The sequence below is a fragment of the Lissotriton vulgaris genome, chromosome 2_1, assembly GCF_964263255.1.
Source record: "Lissotriton vulgaris chromosome 2_1, aLisVul1.2, whole genome shotgun sequence".
Taxonomy (NCBI): Eukaryota; Metazoa; Chordata; class Amphibia; order Caudata; family Salamandridae; genus Lissotriton; species Lissotriton vulgaris.
The window spans coordinates 870,018,565-870,045,563 of record NC_141687.1 but is presented as its reverse complement, the minus strand read 5'-3'; the positions used below and the strand labels follow the sequence as shown (position 1 = coordinate 870,045,563).

Here is a 26,999-nt window from a genome sequence, read left to right as displayed (position 1 = left end):
GAAGGACCCACGCAGGGGCCAATGCAAAAGGCCGAGCAGCGGTAACCATAACGGAGGGCTGAGCAGTGTCGTCACTCATGGCAGGACAAAAGAGTTCAAAAAAGAAAAAGTGCAAAAATCAGTTCGGAAGAATGTCTAGCCCCCAGAGAAATCCGGAGGGGAAAGCCCGTCCGGGCATCGGGCATAGCTATCCAAGGCAAAGGCAGAGTCGACCAAGCCCATGCAGCCTCCATGCAGTTCGGCCATAAGAGAACCAACGTGCCAAGCAAGATCATAAAAAGCAAGTCGTCCACATCCCCCTACAAAAAAGAAAAACAAACTCGAAACCCCCCTCCCCCCCCCCCCCCCCCAGAGGCTCCAAACTCCCTGTTACATCCATCCCCCCCGATGGTGGCAGCCAGACAACAACCATTCACGCTAGCACAGTTCACACCTGAAACAGATGTAAGGCACGTACAGTGGGCGGGCAGACTGCTGATGGTAACCCTCGTGAGAGAAAGCGGACCAGTGGGCCCCATCTGAAAGCAAAATTCTTAAAGTTATTCCTGAAAACATCTGCCATACGCTCCATACTCAGCAGCCTCCACAACCTAGCAAACTAGAAGGACAGGGCTGGGGCCTCCTTCTTTTTCCATGCAGCAGCCAGAGTCAGTTTAGCCGCACCCAAACAAAGCCAAAGGATGTGTTTATCAGCCCTGGTTTGATGCTCCAGAAGCGGGTCCCGAAGGCCAAGGAGCACAAAGCCAATGGAATCTGGAATCGGGTAGCCCAGGATCTCCTTAATGTGAGACAAAATTTCCTCCCAATAAGGGCGTATGATGGGGCAATCCCACCAGATATGGCGAAAATCACCCAGGAGACCACAGCCCCGCCAACATCTGTCAGAAGTGGATGGAAAAATCTTATGCAATCGGGTCGGGTACAGATACCAATCCAGCATGGTCTTCATATGTGCTTCTCTCAGATCGACCGAGTGATTGAATGTGTGAAGATCTCGCCAAAGATGGGACCACTCGTCGTCAGAGACGTCGCGCCCCAAATGCTCCTCCCATAAACCCATGTATCTAGGACGAGGTGAGATGGCCGTGGATAACAATAAGTCGTAGACAAAGGAAATCACCCCCTTCATAGATGTTGTGCGAGTAATATAGGATTCGAAATCTGTGGGAGGCCTCGTCGCAGCGTCCCGCACCTCAGGAGACAGTGCCCAATGTAGCAGCTGGGCGTGCCGGTAGCGCTCAGTAGGAGGCACTCCATAATCACGCATGCAATTTTGGAAGGTGAGCGGCTCATAGCCATGAAACAAATGAGTTCGCGCGCAGCAGATCCCTGACCTCCACCCATCAAAGGGCCCCTCAACCAGAGCCGGCGGGAACGCTGGATTAAAGTGAATAGGTGTGAAGGGGGAAGGAAATGAGGTCCACCGGTCATCATGAGAGACCGAGTCCCAGACCTTCAAAGTGGTGCTCGTCGGGGTGCTAATGTATGCATTGCGAGGCCGATCCCCCTTCGCCTTCCAAGCCAGGTCCCAAATAGAGCGCCCCGCTACACTCCTATCCATATGCAGCCAATGCTTCTCCGATTCCATTTGGGACCATTCGGCCAACACCCGGAGTTGCGCCGCCTTGTAGTAAAGAAGCATGTCTGGAAGGCCCGCCCCACCCTTCCTCAAGGGTCGACGGAGCGTGAGAAAGGAAAGTCTAGCACGGCCCCCCTGCCAGATGTAACGCAGAATCATAGTCTTCAGACGCCGAAAGAAACCCCCATCCAAGGGAATGGGGAGGGCCTGAAACATATAGAGAAGCTTGGGAAGCAGCGTCATCTTGACAGCATGCACGCGCCCGAGCCAAGAAATAAACATAGGTTTCCAGCGATTCAGCTCAGCTTGTATCCGAGTCAGCAAGGGAGGGAAGTTGGCTGCATACAGCGTAGCGACGGAAGAGGTCAACTTAACCCCGAGATATTGAATGGAGGAGCCAGACCAGGCCAGGGGCGTGAGCGGCCGAATGCGCTCCACCTCAGAGGTCGGGAGCGTGAGATTAAGTATATATGATTTGCCGGGGTTCACCCGAAATCCCGCCACTGCTTCGAACCGAGAGAGCACATCCTGTACCCTCGGAAGGGAAGTCCCGGGATCAGCTAGCGATAAAAGGACATCATCAGCAAACAAAGATATTTTGTGCTGTTCTCCTGAGAAGGGAAGGCCCACAATATCCGGGTCCTCCCGAACCCTGATGGCAAGAGGCTCTATGCTAAGCGCAAAGAGCAAGGGGGATAGGGGGCAACCCTGCCTCGGGAATGAGCAAAAAACGGTGAGACGTGACCATTCACCATGACTCTCGAGCGTGGGCCCTGATAATTAGCCCGAAGCATATCTATAAATTTGGAAGAAAAGCCAAAGGCATGTAGAGTACTAAAGAGAAAGTTCCAGTCCACTCGATCGAACGCCTTCTCAGCGTCAAGGCCTAGTAGGACAGCTGGGATTTTAAAGCGTTCAGCTTTCTCAATCAGATGGATCAGTCGTCTGGTGTTGTCGTGGGTCTGACGACCTTTTATAAAGCCCGACTGGTCCGGGTGGATGAGGGCAGGCATAAGGTCCTTGAGTCGGGTGGCTAAGATGGAAGAATACAGCTTGGCATCAAGATTCAAGAGAGCTATGGGCCGATAGGATGCACACCTGAAGGGGTCCTTCCCCGCCTTGGGGATAATTGAAATCATAGCCTCCTCCATAGTGCCCGAAGTGTGACCCGTTTCCCTCATGGTGTTGAAGAGGAGCACTAAGCGGTCACTCAACTCGAATGCGAACGTCTGATAAAAGGTGGCCGTATAGCCGTCCGGGCCCGGGGCCTTCTGCGGCTTAAGAGACCGGATGGCCGAAAGCACCTCCTCCCTAGTAAACGGGGCCTCCAGAAGTTCATTCCATTCCATGGAGACCTGCGGGAGCGTCAGGTCCTCCAAGTATGCTTGCTGAGCGGCCGGCACTAGGCGGTCCGCTGAGTATAGTGCAGCGTAGAAGTCGCCGAAAAGCCCTGCCTTGACCGCATCCCTGTGTTCCACCACCCCGGCGGGGGTCTGGATGCCACCCACATATTCTCTTTCACGTTTATCACAGAGCTGCCGCGCTAGGTGCTTCCCCACTTTATTGCCCTGGGCATAGGAGACGCCGCAGACGCAGGAGGGTGTATTCAGCACGATTACTATAGTGTGCCCTGAGCTTCCCTCGCACCGCAGCAAGTGGGCGAAGAGTCTTTCTAGAAGGATTCAGCTTATGTGCAGTTTCCAACGTGGTCAACTCCGCCTCCAGCGCCTCCCTCTCCTCACGACGAAGCCTATTCAGGGCGGAGTTCAAAGCAATGCACGTGCCCCGTGTCGTCGCCTTGAAAGCGTCCCATTGGGTAAAGATCGAGGTGTCATCAATCTTATTCAGCTCAAAAAATTCACCAATGGCCGCCCTAAGCCTCTTGCAGGATTCCTCATCCCGCGTGAGGGATGCCGGGAAATACCACTTGCGCTGAGGGGGCGACTCCGGGGCCCAGACCAGGCATGTCGCCAACAGGCTATGATCTGAAACTGAAAGTGGAAAGATTTTGCTATCGCGCAGGTCGCCCTGGAGAGACTGATGTACAAAAACATGGTTGAGACGGGAATATGTGTGATGAACATGTGAAAAGAATGTGTAGTCCCTAGTGTGGGGGTGGAGAGAGCGCCAGCTATCAATAAGGCCCAAACTCAAAAAGCCATCCCGCAGCTCCGGGGAAAAGAGACCCAACTCCGTCCTCTGCTGATGCGAACAATCAAGACTTTTATCCCAAACCAAATCCCCCAGCACAATCAACACCCCCTCTCCAAAGTCCCCAATCACACTCAGAAGGGTCTCAAGAAACCCATGCTGCCCTGTATTTGGAGCATAAACCACCACCCAGGTGCAAAGTCTGCCCATGAGCACTCCCTTCACCATCAACCACCTCCCCTCCTTGTCCCCCCGCACCCCCACAGGCTGAAAGTGAAGGGCAGATTTGAACAAAAGCGCAACCCCACGGTGTTTAGTAGTGGCTGAGGACCTATAAATCAGAGGATACTGCCTGTGCTTGAGCCTGGACTCATCTTTGCGGGCCAAATGAGTCTCTTGCAGGCCCACCACATCTAGTTGATGATCTAAAATATACTTCCAAACTTTCTGGCGTTTTTGAGGCGAATTAAGGCCTTTAACATTCCAAGAGCCTATTGTAACAGGCAACATCGAGACCAACCACCCCCCTCAGCTCTCCAGTCAATGCGGCTCCACATAAAATACAAACCATACACACCGCTGCCATACCAGGTTCCCGTCCGCCACCACCGGGATCCATCCCAAACAAGCCTACCAGAACCCACAGGAGCCTCAAAAACAAACCATAAAAAGGGAAAAGCAAAAAGTAGAAAAAGAACAATGAAAGCCGGACATGACCGTAAGGGTCGGGGGTAGAAGACCCAGGTAATGCCCCCCCCTGAGTCCAGGGTCGGGGTAACCCTCCACCGGAGAACTGTCCCACAGAGTACCTGAGGTGGTAGAGCCCCCCGGCTCCCACGGGCCGCTGTCGAAGGGGCCTAAGCCGCCGAGGAGCTGTCCACTCGGCTCGATTCAGTCACCTGGGCCACCGAGGCCAAAGCGTCTCCCCTCTCAGTCTGGCTCGCCGACGGGGATGGCCCCTCCGCTGCGCCACGTCGACCCACTCTCTGCCAAGGTGGGGATCGGGAACGGCGACGCCGTCCCGGCGAGGCGCTGGCGTCCGCCGATGCTGATGTCTCCTCCATGCCAAGCAAGTCCTTGGCGGCCGACACTGTTCGCACCTGCACCAGTCTATTTTGCCAACGGAAGATCAGCCGAAAGGGGTGACCCCAGGAATAGGACACCTCGTGCTCCCTCAGGAAGGCCGTGACTGGGCGAAAGTCTCGTCGCTTTTGCAGGGTGGAGGCCGCTAGATCCTGGAAAAGTTGAGGGCTGTGTCCACGAAAAAGCAGATTGTTAGTGTCTCTCGCCTTCCGCAAGATTGTCTCCTTCAGCTGAAAGTCGTGGACACAAACCAAGATGTCGGGAGGCGGCGAGCGCGCGCCACGCGGCAGGCCTACCCGATGGACCCTGTCCATCCTGACTTCAGTGCGATCGTCTTCCGCCAAGATGTGCAAAAAGAGGGCTTCCACATATTCCCGCAGGTTTCCTCCGTCCCCATCCCACGGCACCGCTCTTATGCGAATGTTATTGCGACGGGACCTATTCTCCAAGTCTTCGCAATGGGTCTGGAGGTCCAGATTCTGCTCACGAAGTTGGAGCAAGTCTTGCTGCAGTTGATGGACATCGCCACTGAGGCCTAGATCGTGGTCCTCCAGGGTCGCCACCCGTTCGCCGATGCCGTCCACATCACGGCGGACCTCCCGGAGGTCGGAGGCCAGTTGTGCTTTCAGCTCCGTGATATCTTCCTTGATGGAGGAGAAAAGTTCAATCAGAAAGGCCTTCGTGACCGGGCCATCAGAGTCGTCCTTGGTCGGCGATTTGCTAGGGCCGGGGGGCGATCCAGAAGCCCCCTTACCGGGCCCTTCCTTCCCCGATTTAGTCAGGCGATTCCTTGTCGACATGGTGCGATGCTCCAGCGCAGATGGCGAGAGGCAAGATGGCACCACCTCTCCGCCCGGATGTCGTCTGCGCTGTCCAGCAAAGCCCCAGACAGGACGGCGCCTCCTCGTCGCCTCCGAGTCGCCGGCTAGGACCTCGAGTCACAGGCAGGCTCGTTGCAACTCCAACGCAGGGAACTCACACAGAGGCGCCACTCACGATCACCCGTCAGAGTTCCGAGTCCCCTCTAGCGATGAGTCGGCGCCGCCCGGACAAAGCCCCGTAGGCCGCTCCGGTACAAGTGCGTCACCAAAGTCACACCTCGGCTAAGTCCGCCGTCCCGCGTCGTAGCTGGACGGGAGAAGGGACAAACCAATGCAGGACGCCTCGGCGATCCCAGGCGAGTTGAAAGCCGGTGCTGAGGTCGCCCCAATACCGCTAAACAAAGCTATGAAGAGCTCGGGGTGCCGGAGGAGCTCGCAGGCACGTCTTACTCCGTCGCCATCTTGGCCACGCCCCCCCAAGTTGTCAGATTTGCTGTTCCCCGTTAAAATAAAGAGTGCTTTACTGCCCCTTGGTGGCTAATCCATAAGGTAGGTGCCGTAACTAGCCTTATTAAAATCATACTACTGCAGTGAGCTAGTAGCAAACTCTGTCACCCCTAAAAATAAGGTTTGCAACTCCCAGATGCCCTTCAAAGATGAACCCCGTGAAACATGAAGCTTCACACCTAATTAAAATGCCACTTTTAAAGCCCGTGGAGTGATGCGTCAGCGTCATTACCGCGAAAGTGATCGCGCGATGAGCATGACGTAGAAAGCCAGATGGCGCCTCTGCTCATAAGCGCACGTAACCGCAAGCTCTAGGCCACCACAAGCAAAAGCGCTTGATAGCATTTTCTGGAGCCACACACTAAATGTCTAGCAGAGTATCACATGTGCAGGCTCAGCGAGACCTAAAAACGACCTGTTGCTACACATTAGGGACGCCTACTCAATTATTTAATTCCACAAGGAGCTGAAGACGTGGCTCTTCAAATAGCTTTACTATCCGGGCCTGGCCCACCCATGCTTCAGCGCCAGGCTACCCTTCAGGGTAATAGCGTGTGATACAAACACTCATAACTATGGGTCTAATATAGGGATCTGATGTTGGCATTGGGTGAGGGTTTCTAATGTGTAAACATTTTTGGATAAGTAATAACTGTGTGATGTTCTATTTGGATATCAACTTCATTTCACTTTATTAGTCCAGATAAAGTTAAATTTTTAGCACAAGCACGCATCTGCAGGTTCTTTACTCTGGTTGTTTTACCCTTGGAGGGTCCCAGTTAAGGGCAGAATTATTGTTTCCCCAGTCTAGGTTCTCTCTACACCTCCATACACACACACACCTACCTCCAGGGCTGCTGCCTCCTAGGCAGTTTCCTCCTTAGAGCAGCTAAGCAGCCTTAGACCACAGTCAGGTGTGAACACAGTTCTCACCACTAGCAATACTACCTGTCTGGGAACTGCCGAATATCCCTGTGGATTATCCCTCCTGGCATCCCCGCTGTTCCTGGTGTGCCAGTTTCTATTGTATTGGAGGTACAGCTAATGATGGGAGAGATCACCTAGATCCTGGGTCCTCAAGGAAGCAGGGACTGGGGACAAAGTACAGGTGGTAATCCAGAGAAGAATCAACGGTCTTGTCTCAGGACTTATCCTGGTGATCATTGGTGAAAATATGGCAACAGTAAACTACAATAAAAATGGCCACTGTCCTTCTCAGGACAACACAGAACGCTGTGTCTGCTCTAGGAGGGCCATTTCTGACGGACCATTGAAGTGCTTTTCATGGCAGATGCTTCCTGAACAACCTTTTTTCCATGTTTCTTTCATCTGCTCAAGGCTATTTGAAAGGATTGATCTCATTAGTGCAATTGTTGCGGGTGGGATCCACCGGTGTAAAAGAAAGCCCAGCACATTTTCCAATGTGGTGCATCTAAGTGAGTTCAGCCCCCCCGTGGGCTCCCGAATATTGTTGAACAGATGTATTCCTGTAATTGGTTTATGATCTAACTTTTTTTTCCACCACACCCAACCACCAAACACTGCTGTTCGAGGTAAATGGCCCAGGCCACCCGGGTTATGAACTAAAAACTCTATATAGCCCTTAGAAATGTGCATCGCTGGTTCACTTGTAAACTATAATCTCAAGGAAATTTATCCTAAAACAGGCACAAATTAAACAAAAAAATACTGTCTTATTATTCAATCTTTCGCAGTGCACCAGTGAGTAAGCATCAGTGGAAACATAAGATCACTAGACAAGCTGATACCCTAAATAATGCAGTTACAGGTTTCCCTTCGTTAATGATTTTAGCAGATTCTTCTGGACTAAAAATGTTTGAGGATCAATCATGCAAAAAAATGGCCAGCTATTAAAATGTGTGCCCACCACACAACAGAAATACAGTGATCACAGCTGTAATAGAATCAAATCTTCACTACGACAACTTTCAGCTCACATATGCAAGATAAACAAAGGCCACTTGGACAGTCTGTAGAGTTGGCCCATGCATAAATGCAGCAAGTGCATGTACAAGCATACAAAGCCACTTTGGGGTAAAGCAGATATGTCGACACATGCCTTGACATTAAAGGACCTACACGAGTCCAACCAGATGAGAAGAAAGAAAGTGAATACCCTAATGTCTGGTAGTGATAGTGTGCATACACAAAACATATTTTTGAATTAACAAATTGATAGAGTTAGAACAGAACATTTCAATAGAACTGTAAACTTGTGGGCCTGCAATACTTCTAAATTTATTGTGGATACTGTGAGGAATTAAATCAGGACTTAAAGAGCCATACCAAGTAGGTAAGCATGTAAGGGAAAGATTAAGTATTTTACCTCCACCATTAATTCTGATAGCCAGGATCCAGTACATTCACATGACAATATATTTCTCAGAAGGGTCTGAGAAAAGTTAAAGTCGAGTCAAGTCACGGTGAAGCCCACCTTCACCAACTGAAAAACGAAGGAAGCTTGCCCGTTTGCCTCGTTGCTACATGTCCACACAGGCTTTTACACCATAAATCCTTTAAAAAACTTACAAACTTAAGACTATAATAAGCCCAATTTTCACAATCTTCAATAGGATTCATCCTCAACCCATACAAAAAGACCTATGGTGACGTCAGAGTCAATGAAAGCTGAAGTGAAGACTTAACAGACCCATCAAGCCACCGTAGAACCAATGATTCTGATATACAAAGTGTCATATTCCTTGAGTACGACCAGAACCCTCCGTCTGCATGCCACCATAAAGATTGACTACAGGTAATTTTGTTTGCAATGACCAGATACCCCCTTGCTTTATTCAATAACTACAATGGGACATAGAGATGAATTGAGTGCATGTCGTAGAGAGAACAAGGTTAAAGGCCACTGTATTGGTAGTGTGTTTCATCCTGCTATCACTGTGACACTCACCTTGATAAGTCCATCTCCTTTGGCAAAGTGTGGGTCCTGCACAAACTCCAGCAGCAGCAGAGTCAGCTGGTGCCACAGTCTGCAACGGTAAAAGGCAACAGTGAGTCCACACCAACAGTGAGGACCTTAGCAAACAGTGAGCGAACAGTCATCATGAATGACTTCAGCAAATAGCCAGCAGCAAGCTCCATAAACAGCACGCACAACGCAACATGAGGACCTGAGCAAACAAATTAGCACAAAGCAATCACTGGCGAAGTTACTCGATCATAACAGGGTGGAAAATGCCTAAAGTAATACCCAGGAAACATTGTTTGCGTTCGAAGGAGAAAGGGTCTTTCTGCCTATATTGTACTTTATACAAGTAACAAATCTGAGACTCTTTTCTACAAGCTTCTACCCGCCTTCCCTTACATAACATAACTTCATAAGATACAGTGCTAATGGAACAGGACTACTTTCCTATCACCAAAAACTGATTGACTTTACCTCCCTGTTTACCTGGAAAACTGAAGGCCAGATGAGCAAAAAAACAGGGCTTTTCCACCATCAGACAGACAATAACCATGGCCTCATTTCATTAAGTTTGCAGAAATTGATGAAAACAGGACTGTTTGGTTCCAGCAGAACCTTTAGTGAAACAGCTGAGCAACGAGAGTGGTTTTAGCAATCTCGGAAATATAGCCCCAAAGAAAATAAATCTTTAAATGTCATGGAGAGAGATTTTGCATGCGTAATTAGTTAACTATTCAGAAGGAAAGGGGCTGCTGCAATGACACCGTTACACCCATAAATCAGTATATCCTGATACCACAGTTTTGCCAATTAAAGGGAGCACGCCTTAAATTATCTTTCTCCAGTTAATAAAAATGATCTTTAAAAAAAACTATGAAAAATTGTGACGAAGTTTAAAGACTGCAGACAGTTTTGTCCTACAGTCATGCATTTTTTTAACAAGACCTTCAAATTTCATTTTGCTAATGCATACACTTCATATATATTCACTCGGTGGATGGCATTTTAAAGATTCAATACTGAAAAAACTTTAAATTCACATGTAACACTTTATGGGCATAGTATTTTGGTTCTTAATGGACGTTGCAGAGAACATCTACTCATAAAACACAAATGTAGATATTAAATTAGTGCTCAGAGCCAGTTGTAATTTCTAACTAAAAGCTAACTGAGATAAGAAGTCAGTGGCCTCGATCTTCATTTGGGAACGTAGACAATGGACAGTTAGTACAGTATGTGCTAATTTGTATTAACTTGAAAAATTCATTAAATGTTGTACAGTAAATAATTTCCTCTGTAAGAGCGAGTCAAACTAAAGTGAGAAAAGAAATATGGAATAGCTATATCGAAAAACTGTCTATATTACTCATTAGAACTCTCGCATGACAGGGCTGGTATATTCAGTTCCCCAACCAGAGCCAAACTCTGACAAAATGCGCCCCATAATTAGGAAAAACAATGGTTCATATGAGGCCAATCGACCCTAGTAATAATACATTTTATCCAAATGAACATCAATCCTGTATCCTATGGTATACGGCAATTTTTTGAGCAAATAAAGGGAGGGACACATATGAACATTGTAAGACAAGTAATTTATTTCACAATATTCAAAAATATAGATCCTGTGCTCACAAGTAAGTGAAAAAGACGTGTGCTGTAGTGAGCGAAAGAAAGTTTATGTTGTGTTGCTTACTTTTGTACTGCTCCTTTAATCACACACATTCTTTCTTATGTCATTGCTGAATGTGGAATGTTACATATGTCATCTTGATGTGTATCCTTTGTAAGAGTCAGTTATCCTTGATGCTGATCTATGCTGGATTACTTGTACTGTGCTCTTCGATTAAACAAGCTTCTACCTTAACCATCCTTGGATTCATCTTCATTTCACTGGCGACGGGATTCGAAGAGCAGAACCCACGTGGATACCTGATCTAATTTGGGATTTTTATCTGATTTCCTCATTTCTCTAAGAAGGACATTATTCAACCTTTGGACTTGGTAATTATACTGTATACTCCATTTACCTTTGGATTAATCTTATATGCTCTTGCATATCTTAATTTTGAGCGTTTAACTTTAAATACGAGCTTTTTTGCGAATAGAAAAACAAGAACTTTAACTTCTCCTTTAAAAATCAGCCTTTCGTTTAACTGAAATGACATTGTGTTAATGGAATTGGTAACTTAAAGAAAGTGCTTTTTTACCGCTATTATTGAGAAGTGTCTTAACTTGTATAAGCGTTACCGTTATTTAATACGCTTGCCAACTCGCATTCAGCTCGCTCCAGCGCTCGCACCAATTCTGAAGGTAAACAATTCTGAACGACGAACTCGCTCCAGCGCTCACACCAATTCCGAAGGTAAACAATTCTGAACGACGAACTCATTGCTGTTTCACGGCGTTCCCTCATTGAAGCTGCTACAACGTTCCGCTGTGAATTCTGGGAGTTCACGTGTGACGTAACACGTTGCAGCGTAACGGCGGCCATTTTAGTAAAACTTGAAGGCGCGGACACCGTCGTTTCAAGTTTTCTTTATAACTTCAAACAAAACAGTTCTACCTTGGAAACGGAGTGACTATTTGGATTATTTCAACAGCGGTTTACCTTAACGGTGATTCGCACACCTTGTCCTACCTGATCAGCGTGTTACTTTCGGCGGTGACTCGCAAAAGAGAAGAAGAGGATTAGAATAATTCCAACAGCGAGTTACAAGTAACAGTGATTCGCACACTTTCTCTACTTTCAAGCGAGTTACCATCCACGGTGATTCGCACACCTTGTTATTTTAATATTTTATTATTGATTTACAGTACATTTTTATCTGCTGATTTACAGTACATTTTTATTTGCATAACTTTCATTTTAATTGTGTTCTAGCACAGTTAGTGATAGATTTAAAGCATCTAATCCAGCAATTTTCATCATCTAAGTTTTTTTTTAATTATTGTAGCAGTAGGTTTAATTTAGGATGACTCAACCTAACTACAATATTAGTCCTCCTCAGGCATTTTGGGTTTCTGGTAATGAACCACCACTTAAGTGGTTGGAATGGAAGCCTTATTTTTGTAATTACATTGCTGCATTAGATGAGGATGGAAAAATGTCTCATGCTCAGAAAAAGAGACTTCTTCTTCATTCCTTAGGTCCTGTTGGACTAAAAGTTTATGAAACTATGACTAAACCCTCCTTTCCTGGTGATTTAAATGTTTATATGTTAGCACTTTTACATTTAGACACTTATTTCGCTCCTAAGGTGTGTATTGGCGTAACGAGGTATAAATTTTTCTCTAGGAAACAGACTAAAGAAGAAAATATTGATCATTTTTTAGCTGATTTGAAGAAATTGTCTTTGGATTGCAAATTTGGTGTTCTACAAGAAGAGCTAATTAGAGACCAAATCGTTATGCATTCTTACAATACCTCCATACAGGATAGGTTATGGATAAATGGGGACTCTCCTCTTGATGATATTCTTGCCATTGCACGCAAGGCAGAAATGTCTGGCAGATGCGCTAATGTGATAAAGAATGATAATAGTGCAATGACTAATGATGCAGTTTGCAAAGTTAATGCTACTGATAAAAAAAAGTATAACTATAGTTCTAGGCAGTCTTTTAGTTCTAACAACAAGTTTTCTTCAACTAAACATCCTCAATCCTCCTCAAATTTTAAACTTAAATGTTACAGATGCAACAGTTTAGACCATTTGGCTGACTTCAAAGGATGTCCTGGGTTGAAAACCAAATGTTCTAGTTGTGATTTGAAAGGTCATTTAACGAAAGCATGTAATAGGAAAAAGAGAAGTAAGGTAAATTTCGTGAATGACATTGATGAGGAAGAGAATTTTGAAAATGATGTTGAGGACAATCTAGTGATGAATGTTCATGACAAATTAGTTCTAAGAATAAGAGATGAGGACATGGTTAACAAACCTATTTGTACAATGAGTATTGGTGGTGTAGTTGTAAAAATGTATGCCGATTCCGGCTCACCTTATACCATTGTCAATGAAGATATGTGGAAATCTTCATTTATTCAACATGTGGGGGAGAAATTGTTACCATCAGATATCCACCCTGAAGGTTATTTAGGAGACCCTATTTCCATCTTGGGTTATCATTGATTTGTTTTCTAAATGGCCTGTGGTCAAAGTTGTAGAGAGAGCAGATACTGATTCCGTTTTAAGTTTTCTGGATGAAACTTTTGTTGCTGAAGGTATTCCCTCTTGCATTCTCACCGACAATGGTGTTCAGTTCTTATCAGTTAAGGCGAAAAGGTATTTTAGCAAACTTGGTATTAGACATAGGACTACGTCCCTTTACAATCCTGGTGGCAATGGTGTTGTGGAGCGTTTTAACAGGGTACTAAAGAATACTATTCAACTTTCTATTAGCAATAATCTGGATTGGCAAACTCAGGTTGGAAAGGTTGTTTGGAACTATCGCATTACTGTGAATGATTCTACGGGTATTTCTACTTTTGTTTTAATGAAGAGTAGGAACCCACGTTCTAGAACCATTCCCACTTGGTTATTTTCTGGTGAAATTGATCCCTACTCAAAGGATTTAGTTAAGGCACGGTTAGTTCAGGTCCATGATAAAAGTAAGAGATATCATGATTTGAAGCATGGATCAAAGGAGGTCACAATAAATGTCGGTGACTGGGTTAGAATTAAAAAACCTTTTAAGGTACAGAAAGGTGAGTCTACCTTTTCTGAACCTTTCCAAGTATTGGAAATTTTGAAAAATTCAGTTAAACTTAGTAATGGGAAAGTTTGGAATTTAAGTAGAGTTGCCAGATGTAATCCTGGTTCTTCTTCTAAACTTGAAATTTTTAATCGCATGTGGAAACCTGAAGATTTGGAGGTTGATGACTCTAATGGCAATTTGGATTCTTCTCATAATTCTGGAGTGGTTAGTTGCCCAAGTTCGTGTGAGGTTCCTGATCCTAGTGTGGTTGTTACTGAAAGCAATAACTTAAATTCCCATAGCGATATTTCTGAGGAGTCTGTTGTCACTCCTATGGATGATTGTTTTGTTTCTGGTGAGGATTCTACTCTCCGCCATTCCTCAAGGAAGAGGGTGGTTCCCTCGTGGCTTAAAGATTATATCACTAATAATGGTTAAGGGGTTATCACAAATTTTGTTATTATCTGTAGTATTTGTTTTCACTCATTGTATGTTTCTTTTTCTTTTCTTTTTTTTCTTTTTATTATTGGATAGGGGGATGTGTTGTGTTGCTTACTTTTGTACTGCTCCTTTAATCACACACATTCTCTCTTATGTCATTGCTGAATGTGGAATGTTACATATGTCATCTTGATGTGCATCCTTTGTAAGAGTCAGTTATCCTTGATGCTGATCTATGCTGGATTACTTGTACTGTGCTCTTCGATTAAACAAGCTTCTACCTTAACCATCCTTGGATTCATCTTCATTTCAGTTTATAAAAACATACATCACATTGACAACATAAAAACTCCTTATACACAAATCAAAGGGGTTTGGTTGTAATAGGGTTGATGGCGTTTCGATCTCAAATATTCAAAACCATCATCAGGACAGGTGTGTGAGCACCCAATATCTTAAAAGTAAAAAATAAAGATAAAGCATGATTCAAAAATAGTCCCGAGAAAAATTGCCAGCTTGCAGTGTTCTTTAAAAAATTGTGTAGGAGGTTTTGCTGTATACAATACTTCAACCCGCCAGGCCAGGAAACAGAACTGTGAGAACAATGGAGCGGTGCACTCCCAGAATGATGTAACATTAATAAAGAAGCTCGATCAGTGTCTGCTGAATGGTTAGCTGACACGCTGTGACCATCTATTCAGGTCATTTCCTGCTGGCCCTTATCAAGGAGGCCCATGTGTCTTCACAGTCATCATACTGCGTGACGCTTTCCAGACCTTATGAAAGCACTAGTGACACTTTCATCCTATACATTTCTTGGCCTGACGAAGTTCATTTCATAAACAAAAAACGTTGGCTGGTGTATTTTTCTATGCATTTGGATTTTCCAAAATAAAGACTGTTTCAACGAAGACACTGATCGAGCTTCTTTATTAATGTTACATCATTCTGGGAGTACACCGCTCCATTGTTCTCACTATATTCAGACTCTTGTATAATTATAAAGGTGGCAAATTCAGAGCCTTGCTACAAGCCAAACCCTTCCATAATCTGTTATATATAGCTCTGATACAGTCTAGCGTTCATTTCAATTTCTAAATCTGATCACTCACTGTTATGACGTAGCAGCAGCTCATAACAAAACTCGTTATTCACTGTTGCCTCATCATAGAGGTATTCCAGACCAAGCTGACAGTGTTCTCTGAGAGACGGAAGGCATGGGAGGTGCTGGGGTTAGTCAACGATGGCAGGTGATATAATCATTGCATCCAAATGAACTGAACATTACTGACAATACAACCTGATTACTGCATATCTCAAGAACTCCCAGGACTGCATTGATTCCACATTTCAAATGGAATCTTCACTCGATGCTTTTTGAAAATTCAGCTGTTGTCATCTGTGCAGCCACTGAGCTTACCATCTTGAAACTACCTGAGGAAGGCGGAAGCTGAAACGTTGTAGTGGAAATATATTTTTGTTCTTTTGGTAAATCTATCTGTTTGAGTCACTTCTTTCTTGGATATTTTATTTGTTTGTGACTCATTGTATCCAGATTTTTGACCTGGCTGATATATATATATATATATACACCTGGCTGGCTGTTGTTTTCTTGTGATCTTTCATCTTCAAGTATATAAGTATATATAAGTATATATATATATATATATATATATATATATATATATTACTTTACCATTGAGACAGCAATACATAACAGACACCATGTTATATATAGCTCCACCGTCATTGCTCTGTGTAGTATGCTAGTATTTGCTGGTAATGTACCTTTCCTAGTTATCTGCCTTGCTGCTCAGCCAGTGTGAGTGAGCTTGGAATGTTGGTATGTGTGATGAGTGTATGGAATGCTGGTATGCCTGTGTGTGGAGTGGCAGTTGAGAGGATGGGCTGAGCGGCAAGGAGGCTGCTCCTGGTGGGGCTCTCCCTTTGGGCTTACTTTCCTGTATTACTTATGCTTGATACTTACCTCCATCAAAGAAACGTATCAATAAAGCATACATCTTTAAAGTACACCTGTAGCCCATTGGACTTATTACACTCTGCCACTGCTTAATTGTGGAGGGTTCATACATAACATATAATCGGAGTTTGTTAAAAGGGAATTACAGGGATGTTTTTCATCTTGGATTTACCATCTATGATTCTAAATGTGACACGCCAAACACTGTATTAAGCTGTCATCTCAATGTACAGACCTGCTGAGAAAGGTAGATTTTACAGTTCGTTGTTCAGTCAAACGGATGGTTTCTAAAGTTCCACAACCACACCAACCATGCCCACTTTGTATGCATTTAGCAGGTGCTCTCTAGTTCCCTCAATCCCTGAAATCATTCTCTTTTTAACCCCATGCCTGGAACCAACCACTGCCTACACTTCGATTAGCTTTAAACCTTCCTTCTAGCACGTTATGGCCCACTCGTTCCTTCTACCGCCAGTCGCTCAACTATACCAACACACCCAGTCCCCAAAAACCCTTTAATCCTAACCTATTCACTGCGTCACTCCTACTGTATTTATAATGTTCTGTCACATATTCCCTAACACTCTCTCCCCAGCCAAATTCATGTACTCTCCGCGTCTCTCACTTCTTTCCATAGAACTCCTCCAGGCGGTTCCATACCGCTGCTTCCTCTGGGTCCGAGCTCAGGCTCTGCTGCTGCTGAAGGAAGCCCGACACATCTTTCATGGCTGAGCCGCTTGAGGGGAAGTTGTTCTGGAACCGTATAAACAGGTTTCGACGAATTAGTTGATATCTATTCTGTCTTCACTTCTCACAAATGACTATTCAACAGACCGGTGCGGCACCCGGAAGAGAACAGTGAAGGATGCTCACTCACTTCCGGCAGACCTGCAACCAACGGCATGCCGGGAAGTCCCGTAACACTTCGAATACAGGAGCACTCAGATTAGGTATCATAAAGACGAGGTCTGGCACTACAGAAAATAATGTTTTTTCACACTTAACACATTTACGCAGCCTGTGATATATTTATAACTCCGAATATTGTAAGTAGTGTCCGCCTGATTTACGGTATAGTGGATTTATTTTTCAAGAAGACACTGGCGATATCCAATATTTAGCGGAGTTCTGGATCGAGAGACCTAATACAGGAAAACAAACTAGTATGTCGAATGTTTGTCAACGAGGAGCTTGCTGAACGATTAGATACCTTAAAAGCGTGTGTCCCTCTAATACAAACATTGTGGGCGCGCTAGTCCTAGAAGCTGGGGCAGCAGTCAGTGGCAAGGAGAGAGCTTCCGTCTGAAGAGTACAACAGGTAGAAACAAGCAGTGCTGTCAGATGCACCAGTACGTTGCCCCAGAGTGCACTTACCCACGTTATAAGTATGCACATTCCTCAGTGTTAACGGATTTATTAATTGGTTCGCCCAAGGTTTAAGCAGTGGATTTATTTATTCATTCATTTATGCATTTTTATATAACGCGAACTTAACCCAAAGGCGTCAGAGCGCTTCACAATAGAACCAAGAACGTTTCATGAGGAGAATGTTACAAATGTACATGTTACAGAAGCAAACGAGATATAAGAAGAGGCATAATATAGCAATAGATGGCAGTCACTTAAAAATTACAAATACACTAGGATGACGCTTGTACAGGTATAGAATACAAATTTTCAATAGTGAAAGAACTTCATCGAGGGACTTGAAAAGGGGTGTATTAGTTCTGGAAGTGTCTTTGGAAGAGAAGAGATTTGAGGTCAGTTTTGAAGGTCCGGGTAGAGGAGGTGGTACAGAGCAGTGGAGGAAGCGAGTTCCAGATACTCACCGCATTGCCTGAGAAGGATTGAGCCACCGATCTTTCCCTTTTGAAAGTGAGGGCTCAAGCTGTACATTTTCCACATTTTGAGAAGGTCTAGAGCATGGGTACTCATAAACTTTCTCTCGGCGCCCTAATTTACAGTGTGGTTTGTGTCAGAGAGCCGCACTGGTGGGGACGGGGTCAGTGGGGATGGGGGCGGGGCTAGAGCAAAAAAAAACTGTGACCATGAGGTTGATCACAGGTCCCTGCAGCGGACGCCTTCGTCCACTGAGCCACCAGACCCGGCATACACGCATCTCTCTCTCTCTCTCTCTCTCTCTCTCTCTTTCTCCCTCTCCCTCCCTCTCTCTCTTTCTCCCTCCCTCCCTCTCCCTCTTTTCCTCTCTCTCTCTGTCTCACTCACTCTGATTCTCTCACTCCCTCTCTCCATCTCTCCCTCTGTCTCATTCACTCTTGACTGTCTCACTCCATCTCTCCCTCTGTCTCATTCACTCTGACTGTCTCACTCCATCTCTCCCTCTGTCTCACTCCCTCTGACTGTCTCACTCCCTCTCTTCCTCTGTCTCACTCACACTGACTGTTTCCTTCTCCTTCACTCTTATTTCCCTCTCCCTCACTCTTATTTCCCTCTCCCTCACTCTTATTTCCCTCTCTCTCCTTCCCTCTCCCTCCTTCCTTCTGTCGCCCCCTCTCTCCTTCCCTCTGTCTCCCTCTCCATCACTCTTATTTCCCTCTCCCTCACTCGGAGGTCTCCCTCCTTCTGTCTCCCTCCCTCTGAGGTCTCCCTCTCTCTCCTTCCCTCTCCCTCACTCTGAGGTCTCCGTCTCTCTCCTTCCCTCCACTCACTCTGAGGTCTCCCTCTCTCGGATGTCTCCCTCTCTCTCCTTCTGTCTCCCTCACTCTGTCTCCCTCGCTCTGTCTCCCTCGCTCTCGCTCATTCTCTCTCGCTCTCCCTCCTCTCTCGCTCTCCCTCCTTCTCTCTCGCTCTCCCTCCTTCTCTCGCTCCCTCTCTCTCCCTCCCTCTCTTTCCCTCCCTCTCTCTCCCTCCCTCCCTCTCCCTCCCTTGCTCTCCCTCGCTTGCTCTCCCTCGCTCGCTCTCCCTCGCTCGCCCTCCCTCGCTCTCCCTCCCTTGCTCTCCCTCGCTCTCCCTCCCTCCCGCTCCCTCCCTCGCGCTCCCTCCCTCGCTCTCCCTCCCTCGCTCTCCCTCCCTCGCTCCCTCTTGCTCTCCCTCCTCCCTCGCTCTCCCTCCCTCGCTCTCACTCGCTCCCTCTTGCTCTCCCTCCCTCCCTCCCTCTCCCTCGCTCTCCCTCCCTCGTGCTTCCTCTCCCTCCCTCCCTCGCTCTCCCTCCCTCGCTCTCACTCGCTCCCTCTTGCTCTCCCTCCCTCCCTCTTCCTCTCCCTCCCTCCCTCGTGCTCCCTCTCCCTCCCTCCCTCGTCCTCGCTCCCTCCCTCTCTTGCTCTCCCTCCCTCCCCTCCCTCCCTCGCGCTCCCTCTCCCTCCCTCCCTCGCTCTCCCTCCCTTGCTCGTTCTCCCTCCCTCGTTTGCTCTCCCTCGCTCTCCCTCCCTCCCTCTCCCTACCTTTCCCTCCCTCACTCTCCCTCCCTCCCCCTCTCCCTCGCTCTCCCTCCCTTGCTCTTCCTCCCTCCCTCGCTCTCCCTCCCTCTCCCTCCCTCGCCCTCCCTCGCTCTCCCTCCCTTGCTCCCTCTCTCTCACTCTCCCTCCCTCCCTCACTCTTCCTCCCTCCCACTCCCTCCCTCATTCTCTCTCCCTCACTCTCCCTCCCCCCTCCCTTGCTCTCCCTCTCTTGCTCTCCCTCCCTCGCTTGCTCTCCCTCGCTCTCCCTCCCTCCCTTTTCCTACCTCTCCCTCCCTCACTCTCCCTCCCTCGCTCTCGCTCTCCCTTGCTCTCCCTCCCTCCCTCTCCCGCGCTCCCTCTCCCTCGCTCTCCCTCCCTTGCTCTCCCTCTCTCTCCCTCGCTCCCTCTCTCTCACTCTCCCCCCCTCGCTCTCCCTCCCTCCCGCTCCCTCTCCCTCGCTTGCTCTCCCTCTCTCTCCTTCCCTCTCCCTCACTCTGAGGTCTCCCTCTCTCTCCTTCCCTCCACTCACTCTGAGGTCTCCCTCTCTCGGATGTCTCCCTCTCTCTCCTTCTGTCTCTCTCCTTCTGTCTCCCTCACTCTGTCTCCCTCACTCTGTCTCCCTCGCTCTCGCTCATTCTCTCTCGCTCTCCCTCCTCTCTCGCTCTCCCTCCTTCTCTCTCGCTCTCCCTCCTTCTCTCGCTCGCTCTCTCTCCTCCCTCTCTTTCCCTCCCTCTCTATCCCTCCCTCTCCCTCCCTCCCTCTCCCTCCCTCCCACTCCCTCCCTCGCTCTCCCTCGCTTGCTCTCCCTCCCTCGCTCGCCCTCCCTCGCTCTCCCTCCCTCCCTCTCCCTACCTTTCCCTCCCTCACTCTCCCTCCCTCACTCTCCCTCCCTCCCTCGCTCTCCCTCTCCCTCCCTCGCTCTCACTCTCCCTCGCTCTCCCTCCCTTGCTCTCCCTCGCTCTCCCTCCCTCTCCCTCTCTCTCACTCTTCCTCCCTCCCTCCCTCTCCCTTCCTCCCTCTCCCTCCCTCGCTCTCCCTCCCTTGCTCCCTCTCACTCTCCCTCCCTCCCTCACTCTCCTCCCTCCCATTCCCTCCCTCATTCTCCCTCCCCCTCCCTTGCTCTCCCTCCCTCGCTCTGCCTCCCTCGCTTGCTCTCCCTCGCTCTCCCTCCCTCCCTCACTTTTCCTACCTCTCCCTCCCTCACTCTCCCTCCCTCGCTCTCGCTCTCCCTCGCTCTCCCTCCCCCTCCCTCCCTCCCTCCCTCCCTCTCCCTCGCTCTCCCTCCCTTGCTCTCCCTCGCTCCCTCTCTCTCACTCTCCCCCCCTCGCTCTCCCTCCCTCCCTCTCCCTCCCGCTCCCTCTCCCTCCCTCGCCACCTCGCTTGTTTTCCCTCCCTCGCTCTCCCTCCCTCACTCTCAATCCCTCCCTCCCTCACTCTCCCTCCCTCGCTTGCTCTCCCTCCCTCCCTCGCTCTCCCTCCCTCTCTCTCTCTCCCTCCCTTGCTTGCTCTCCCTCCCTCCCTCCCTCGCTCTCCCTCGCTTGCTCTCCCTCCCTCCCTCTCCCTCCCTCACTCTCCCTCGCTCCCTTGCTTGCTCTCCCTCCCTCGCTCTCCCTCTCTCGCTCGCTCTCCCTCCTCACCCTGCCTGTGTGTGCCCGGGCTGTGACAGCTTCCAGGCGCACACACACAGCCGCACCCAAGCACTTCACAGGTCTTTAAAAGACCATTGGCATGTAAAGGAGGCTTGGTTCACCTCTCAGTGCCCCTGCAGCCCCACTCTGACTATGGCGGGAATCACCCGGCCCCCACAGAGCAGCAGAGTCTGAGTCGCGCTCTGGCTGCAGACATCTTAAAAAAATAAATTAATAAAAACTCGGGTACAATGTCTGCAAGGTCCGCGGGCCGCCAGGGAAGGCTTGCCGGGCCGCCACCGGCCCGCGGGCCGTACTAAGAGTACCCCTGGTCTAGAGCCTCCGGAGATTTTCAGTTTATTTGCCAGGTATCGAGGGGAGGAAGTGTGCAAGGCTTTGTGGGTGTTACAGGCAGTCTTGTAGACTGATCTTGCCTCGATAGGAAGCCAACGGAGGGAAGACATAATGGGTGTGATGTGGTCACTTCTTTTGGCCCCAAATATAAAACAAGCTGATGAATGGAGACCGGATTTAAGAGGGGACAGGTGGGATTTGAGAAGGCCTGTAAGAAGAGAATTGCAATAGTCCAATCTAGAGAGAACCAGCATTTGGACCAGAGTTTTTAGGTCTTGCTCCGGAAAGAAGCGTCAAATCCCCCGAAGAAGGCGCAGTTGGTATTGAGCATTCTTTGCAATGGAATTGATATGGGAGAGTAGATTCAGCCTTTTGTCAAGTTAGACACCAAGGGATTTTGCACTGTAAAAAATGATAGGTTTATTGTTAAGTAGATTCAGCTGATCCATCCAAGATTGAACAGGAGGAGGAGATAGTGGGTTGTATGATTTTACAACGCGATCTTTTAGATCACGGTACATCAAAACGCATCTTTTACAACGCAAGTCGTTACCACGACTTGCGCTGTAAGGTGCTGGACTTAGGAATAGTAAGATTTACTATTCCAACTCCAGCCTACGTACAGTAGGGAAGGTGTTGGAATAGTAAATCTACTATTCCTTAGTCTACAGCGCCCTCCAGCGCAAGTCGTGGTAACGACTTACGTTGTAAAAGATACATGTTAATGGCAGCGCAGTGTTTTGGCCGCATTGTTATGTATATTCGCCAGATAGTGAGGTAGAGAGGAGGAGGAATTCCGTTTTGGAGGGATTCAGAATGAGTTGATGAGCTAAATCCAGTTTTGAATAGAGTAGAGAGTAAAGTTGAGGATTGAGATATCGTGTGTGGAAGACACCTTAATGGTAGATTTGAGCGTCATCCACATAGAGATGGTAGAGGAACCTAAATTTACTTAAAAGATTTCCCAATGGTTCCAGATGGAGATTGAACAAAGTGGGTGCAAGGATAGAGATTACCCTGAATTGAATATACACAGCGCATCGTCGATCACTTGCAGCAGGGCTGTTTCAGTGCTGCTGTTTTGAATTAAACCAGACTGGAAATTTTCAAGAAGATCATTATCCTTAATATGACAGGAAAGTTGTTTCGCAAGAAAAGGGAGGTTAGTGATGAAGCGGAAGTTGTTGAGGTCGTTCGCATCAGCGGTGAGTTTTTTAAGAAGAGGGGTAACGTGTCCTGTTTTAAGGGCAACAGGAAGGAAGCCTTGACTGAGGAAGAGGTTAACCAAACTAGTCCCATAGGAAAGAGTATGGGTGTAGAAGTCAATGTGAAGGTCACTAGGGATGGGGTCAAAAGAATGGTTAGAGGGCTTTGTTTCGATGATGCATTTGAGGAGGGCATCTTCAGAGATGATTTCAAAGTTCTGCCAAATGACTAAGGATTTGCGCTCCTCTAAGAGGTAGGATGATTGACCTGATCCACCAATGATTTCACTTTTCTGCCCAAAAATATAGCAAATTCTGCTGCTTTCTTTGGAGAAGTATTAGGCTTGATGGTTGGGGAAGAGCAGTTTGGATTTTTCATGAGGTCAAATCGTTTTTTGGGTCTGTTTTTGGCTGAGTCGAGGAGGGTTCTGAAGTGTGATGTTTTTTCATGGAGGATGTGTTGTGGTAATTTGATCTTGCTGAACGTAGAGTAGCAAGATTAGTGGTGGATGGAGATTGTCTCCATTGTTTCTCCAGGATTCTCAGGTTCTTCCTTTCTTCATAAAGGGATTTGTTGAACCAAGGTGCTGAAGGAATAGGCCTTTTCCTTTTGCTTTTAAGTGGACCGACATTATCGATTTCGACTGCAAGGACTGAGAGGCATTGGGAAGTGAGTTTGTTGACATCCAAGTTAGGGTCAAGCCTTGGAAGTGATTGCATAGCAGAATCACAGAGAGTGTCAAGGTCAATGTTTTTGGTGTTATGGAACCAGGTAGTAGTCATTTTAGGTTTGCCAAGAGTTATAGAGTGTGATAGGTGAAGAGAGAAGGGAATGAGGAAGTGGTCAGACCAGTCTACATGAATTGGGATAGCAATAAGAAGCATGTCTGCTTTAGATATAACAAGGTCCAGAATTGAGCCTTTAGAGTGTGTTGTTTCAGTACAGTGTTGGAAAAGATAATTTGCTGAGAGAAAGGTGGCAAGTCTATTAGCAGAGGAATCTTCAAAGAAGCCCAGGTGAAGATTGAAGTCTCCCAGGAAGATCTGTCTGTTACTTTGCGAGTATCGGTCGCTGATGAAGTCGATGAGTTCCTCCAAAGAAGAAGAGCAGCCACCAGGTGGGAGATAAATGGCATGAAATCTGAAGGGTGAGCAGTGTTGCACTTGAAGCTCAAGAGACAGGCATTCAAATGTACGGAAGGAGCTGTTAGGAAAATCCTTAAGTTGAAGAGCGTTTCTAAAGATGATTGCAACACCTCCCCCAACTTTGTCTGTTCTGTCATTTCTAAAGATAGAATAGTCGGTGGGTAACAGAAAATCAAACATAGAATGATAGGTGTCATTGAACCAGGTCTCTGTGAGGAAGAGAATGTCGAGATTGTAGAGAGTGACGGTGTCAGAAATTTCCAGTTTGTGTTGATTGCAGATCTGCAGTTGTGGAGCAAACAGCATAACTCTAACAAGACTGTTTTGGTGACTGGGGCGTTTGGGCTTTGAGGGGTGATAGGGATAATGTTCTTGTAAGAGGGTCCCAGGGAGGAACACGCTAGATGATTAGCTCTGACAGAAGAGATGGTCGGAATAGTGTACAGAGTAGACTTACTTGGAGAGGAAAGTGGATGGGATGGAATTAGAGGTCTTGTAACTAGCCAGTAGGTTAGCGATGTCTGCAGAAGACAGATTGTGATTGGCTTTTTTGAGGCGTGGGAGCAAGGTGCTTCTCTGGAGTTTGGGGAAGTGAGTATTTGCCAAGGGAATTGGAATGTTTGGAAAGGTGGATATCTTAGTGCTTAAGAGTGAGATGGAAGCTTCAAGCTGGGAGATGGAGGCGATGAGAGATCCTAACTAATTTTCCAGAGAGAGTAGGGCTGAGCTCGGAATGTTAGGTGGCTCGATGGATACAGGAGGGAGTGCAATTGGCGAGGGAGGGCAGGGAGAGGTGGGGGTTTGGGGGGTATTGCGGTACAAGGATAAAAGGTGGAGATAAATGGTGGTTGAGAGTGGTTATTGGTGCATCTGAGGAGAAAAGAGAGTTATCTACGCTGATGTTGAAAAGAGGAGAAGAATTGAGGTCATATTTAGGAGGAGACAGGTGAGGGACGAGGAGGAAGGGTGGAAAGCAGGGAGGGGAAATGGAATGGCAGAAGGTTCGGGGAGAAGAGAGGTGAGGGGGCTTAAAAAGTCCCGTACGCTAGGAGAGGTGAGTGTGAGGGGACAGGCACCAGTGGAAGGGATTGGGCTAGAGAGTAGTTTAAGAAAGAAAATGGTTCTGATAGGTCCAAGGGAGGGAAAAGGAAGAAATTACCGAGGGAGGATAAGGGGTTTAGCAGCATTACTGGAGGAATGGGAAGATGAAGAGAGATGCAAGGGGTGTGTGAAGAGTTCAGGGTACAAGACGAGGGGGGGAGCCAGTAGGGGAGAAGAGAAGAGGAGAGAAAAGGGGGAAGTATGGAAAGTTAGCTTGTAGAACAGGTTGTAGGAAGGGTGGATCAACTAAGGGGGTGGTGGGTAGGGGTGGGGGGAGGTAACATTAGAGTACCGGGAAGGTGCAGAGAGGAAGAGGGGAGAATTAGCTAGCGGTATGGCTGAAGTGTTATGTGTAAGTGCACAATGGGAGGGGGAAGAATGGGAGAGGGGAGGGCAGGGAAGGGGAAGTGGGGGAGGAGGGTCGGCCTGTGCCTCCGGGGGGGAGCGGTCTATTGGAGCATAGGGGGGCAGGGGAGGAGATAGAGAGTAAAGGATGGAACTATATGAAGAATCAAGGGAGATCACAGTCGCAGGGGTGGGGAGTAGGGATGGGAAGAGGAGGTCAAAGAGAGCGAGACAGGTGTCTTTAGCTTGAATCAAGACAGTATCATTGTTATAAAATGAAATAGTGAGGGAGCCATTAAAATAAATAGAGGGGGAAATTTTTAGCTGTTGCCCATGTGGGATAGATAAGGAGGAGGTGACGTTGAAGGAGTTATAGAAGCTGGTGGACCAGGAGGGGATGTCGTGAGTGAAAAAAATGCTATAGCGACCATTGTGGAATTGGTCATGAAAGAGGCAATCAGGAAATTGTTCAATGGTCTTATGCTTGAACTGTTTTGCTTAGGCTTTAGACAGATTTGGGGGATACATTATTTTGAAGCAGTTAATTCCAGACTTAACTCGAGTGGTGGCCATGTTAGGAAAATGAGGAGGTGGAGGGTGGTGGGAAAGAAGCGGAAGGTGCCACTAGGGTAGCGAGGAGAAGTATATAAAGAAGAGGGCACATATTCCGGTCATCGAATGAAGTTATACGATTAATGTGCAGTCAAGAGGCGTCAAGGTTAGCAGGGCAAAAGACTCTGGTCCAACCACACATTTACTGCGGCATCAAGGTGGGGTATTAGGCCCTTAGTAATGTAATCGGCGGATAACGGTCATAGAATGTATTAAATCATGCCAGCATTGGGACCTCCCCTCTTTATCCACCACCAAGCTGGCTGGGGTGAAGAAGTTAAAGACCTTGGTGTTGTGTGCTTTCTTTGGCAACATAGGGACTGGAGCACGGCATCAATCCGGGGCCTTTCTGTAGAAAGGTGATGGAGCGTAGTGGTAGCACGTTGGGAAGGCGCAGAGATCGTGCTGTATAATGCCAATGACTGCCCCCCCCCCCCCCAACTCACGGTAATCTGGGCGTCCCGTAACTCATCTGTGCTCTGAAAACTGCCACTGGACGGCGAACGGGGCAATGGGTGGCCTGCCTAGGTTGGGGAAGGCGGGGAAACGTAGGGGGCCTGTTCTGCGGCCTAGGCCAGAGGCTGCATGCCTAAGCCTGAAATCACCTGACTGACGCCATTTTAAAGTCAGGCAGTCCTGTCACAGGGCTTCTGCAACCGTTGTGGGCAAATCAAGGGGACCCCTCTTGACACAAGAGGTATTGTGTTGGCTGATGCACCCCCTGGGGTCTGCATTTTTGAAATATGGGCTCCCTCTGCTCACCTTGGGGGCCACAAGGGGCCAACGCCTGGAATTCGCCATACCGACGCCATGCAATGTCAGCCTTTTCATTTAGCATCAAAGGATTAAGTCCTGTTCACAGGAACTGTTCTGTTAATGTGGATATACTTTTTATTTATTCGGCAAAAATGTTTCATGGTACTGTTGAGAAAACTAGAAGGTCCGTAGGCCTAACACGTTCATATAAACTGCTTTCACGCTTATATGTGTGCAGCTAGTCATTTATAT

General features: G+C 47.6%; 2 protein-coding genes across 3 annotated transcripts in view; one reads left to right on the top strand and one right to left on the bottom strand.

Moving 5' to 3' along the window:
• Positions 1 to 17,098, bottom strand: part of PSMD13 (proteasome 26S subunit, non-ATPase 13) — a 108,207-nt gene extending 91,109 nt beyond the window's left edge. The window contains exons 1-2 of the mRNA XM_086956384.1: positions 16,828 to 17,098; positions 9,071 to 9,149 (exon numbers count right to left, since the gene is read on the bottom strand). Of these exons, the coding sequence (XP_086812510.1) occupies positions 9,071 to 9,149; positions 16,828 to 16,928 (180 nt within the window). The 5' untranslated portion in view covers positions 16,929 to 17,098. The remainder of the gene's footprint in view (positions 1 to 9,070; positions 9,150 to 16,827) is intronic.
• Positions 17,099 to 17,452: 354 nt separating this feature from the next.
• Positions 17,453 to 26,999, top strand: part of SIRT3 (sirtuin 3) — a 191,453-nt gene continuing 181,906 nt past the window's right edge. Inside the window, exon 1 of one of the 2 annotated variants that reach the window (XM_086956382.1) lies at positions 17,453 to 17,520. The gene's annotated coding sequence lies outside the window, so the exon portion shown is untranslated. Of the gene's footprint in view, positions 17,588 to 26,999 lie in introns of both variants that reach the window. The other variant, XM_086956383.1, reaches the window with a different exon arrangement.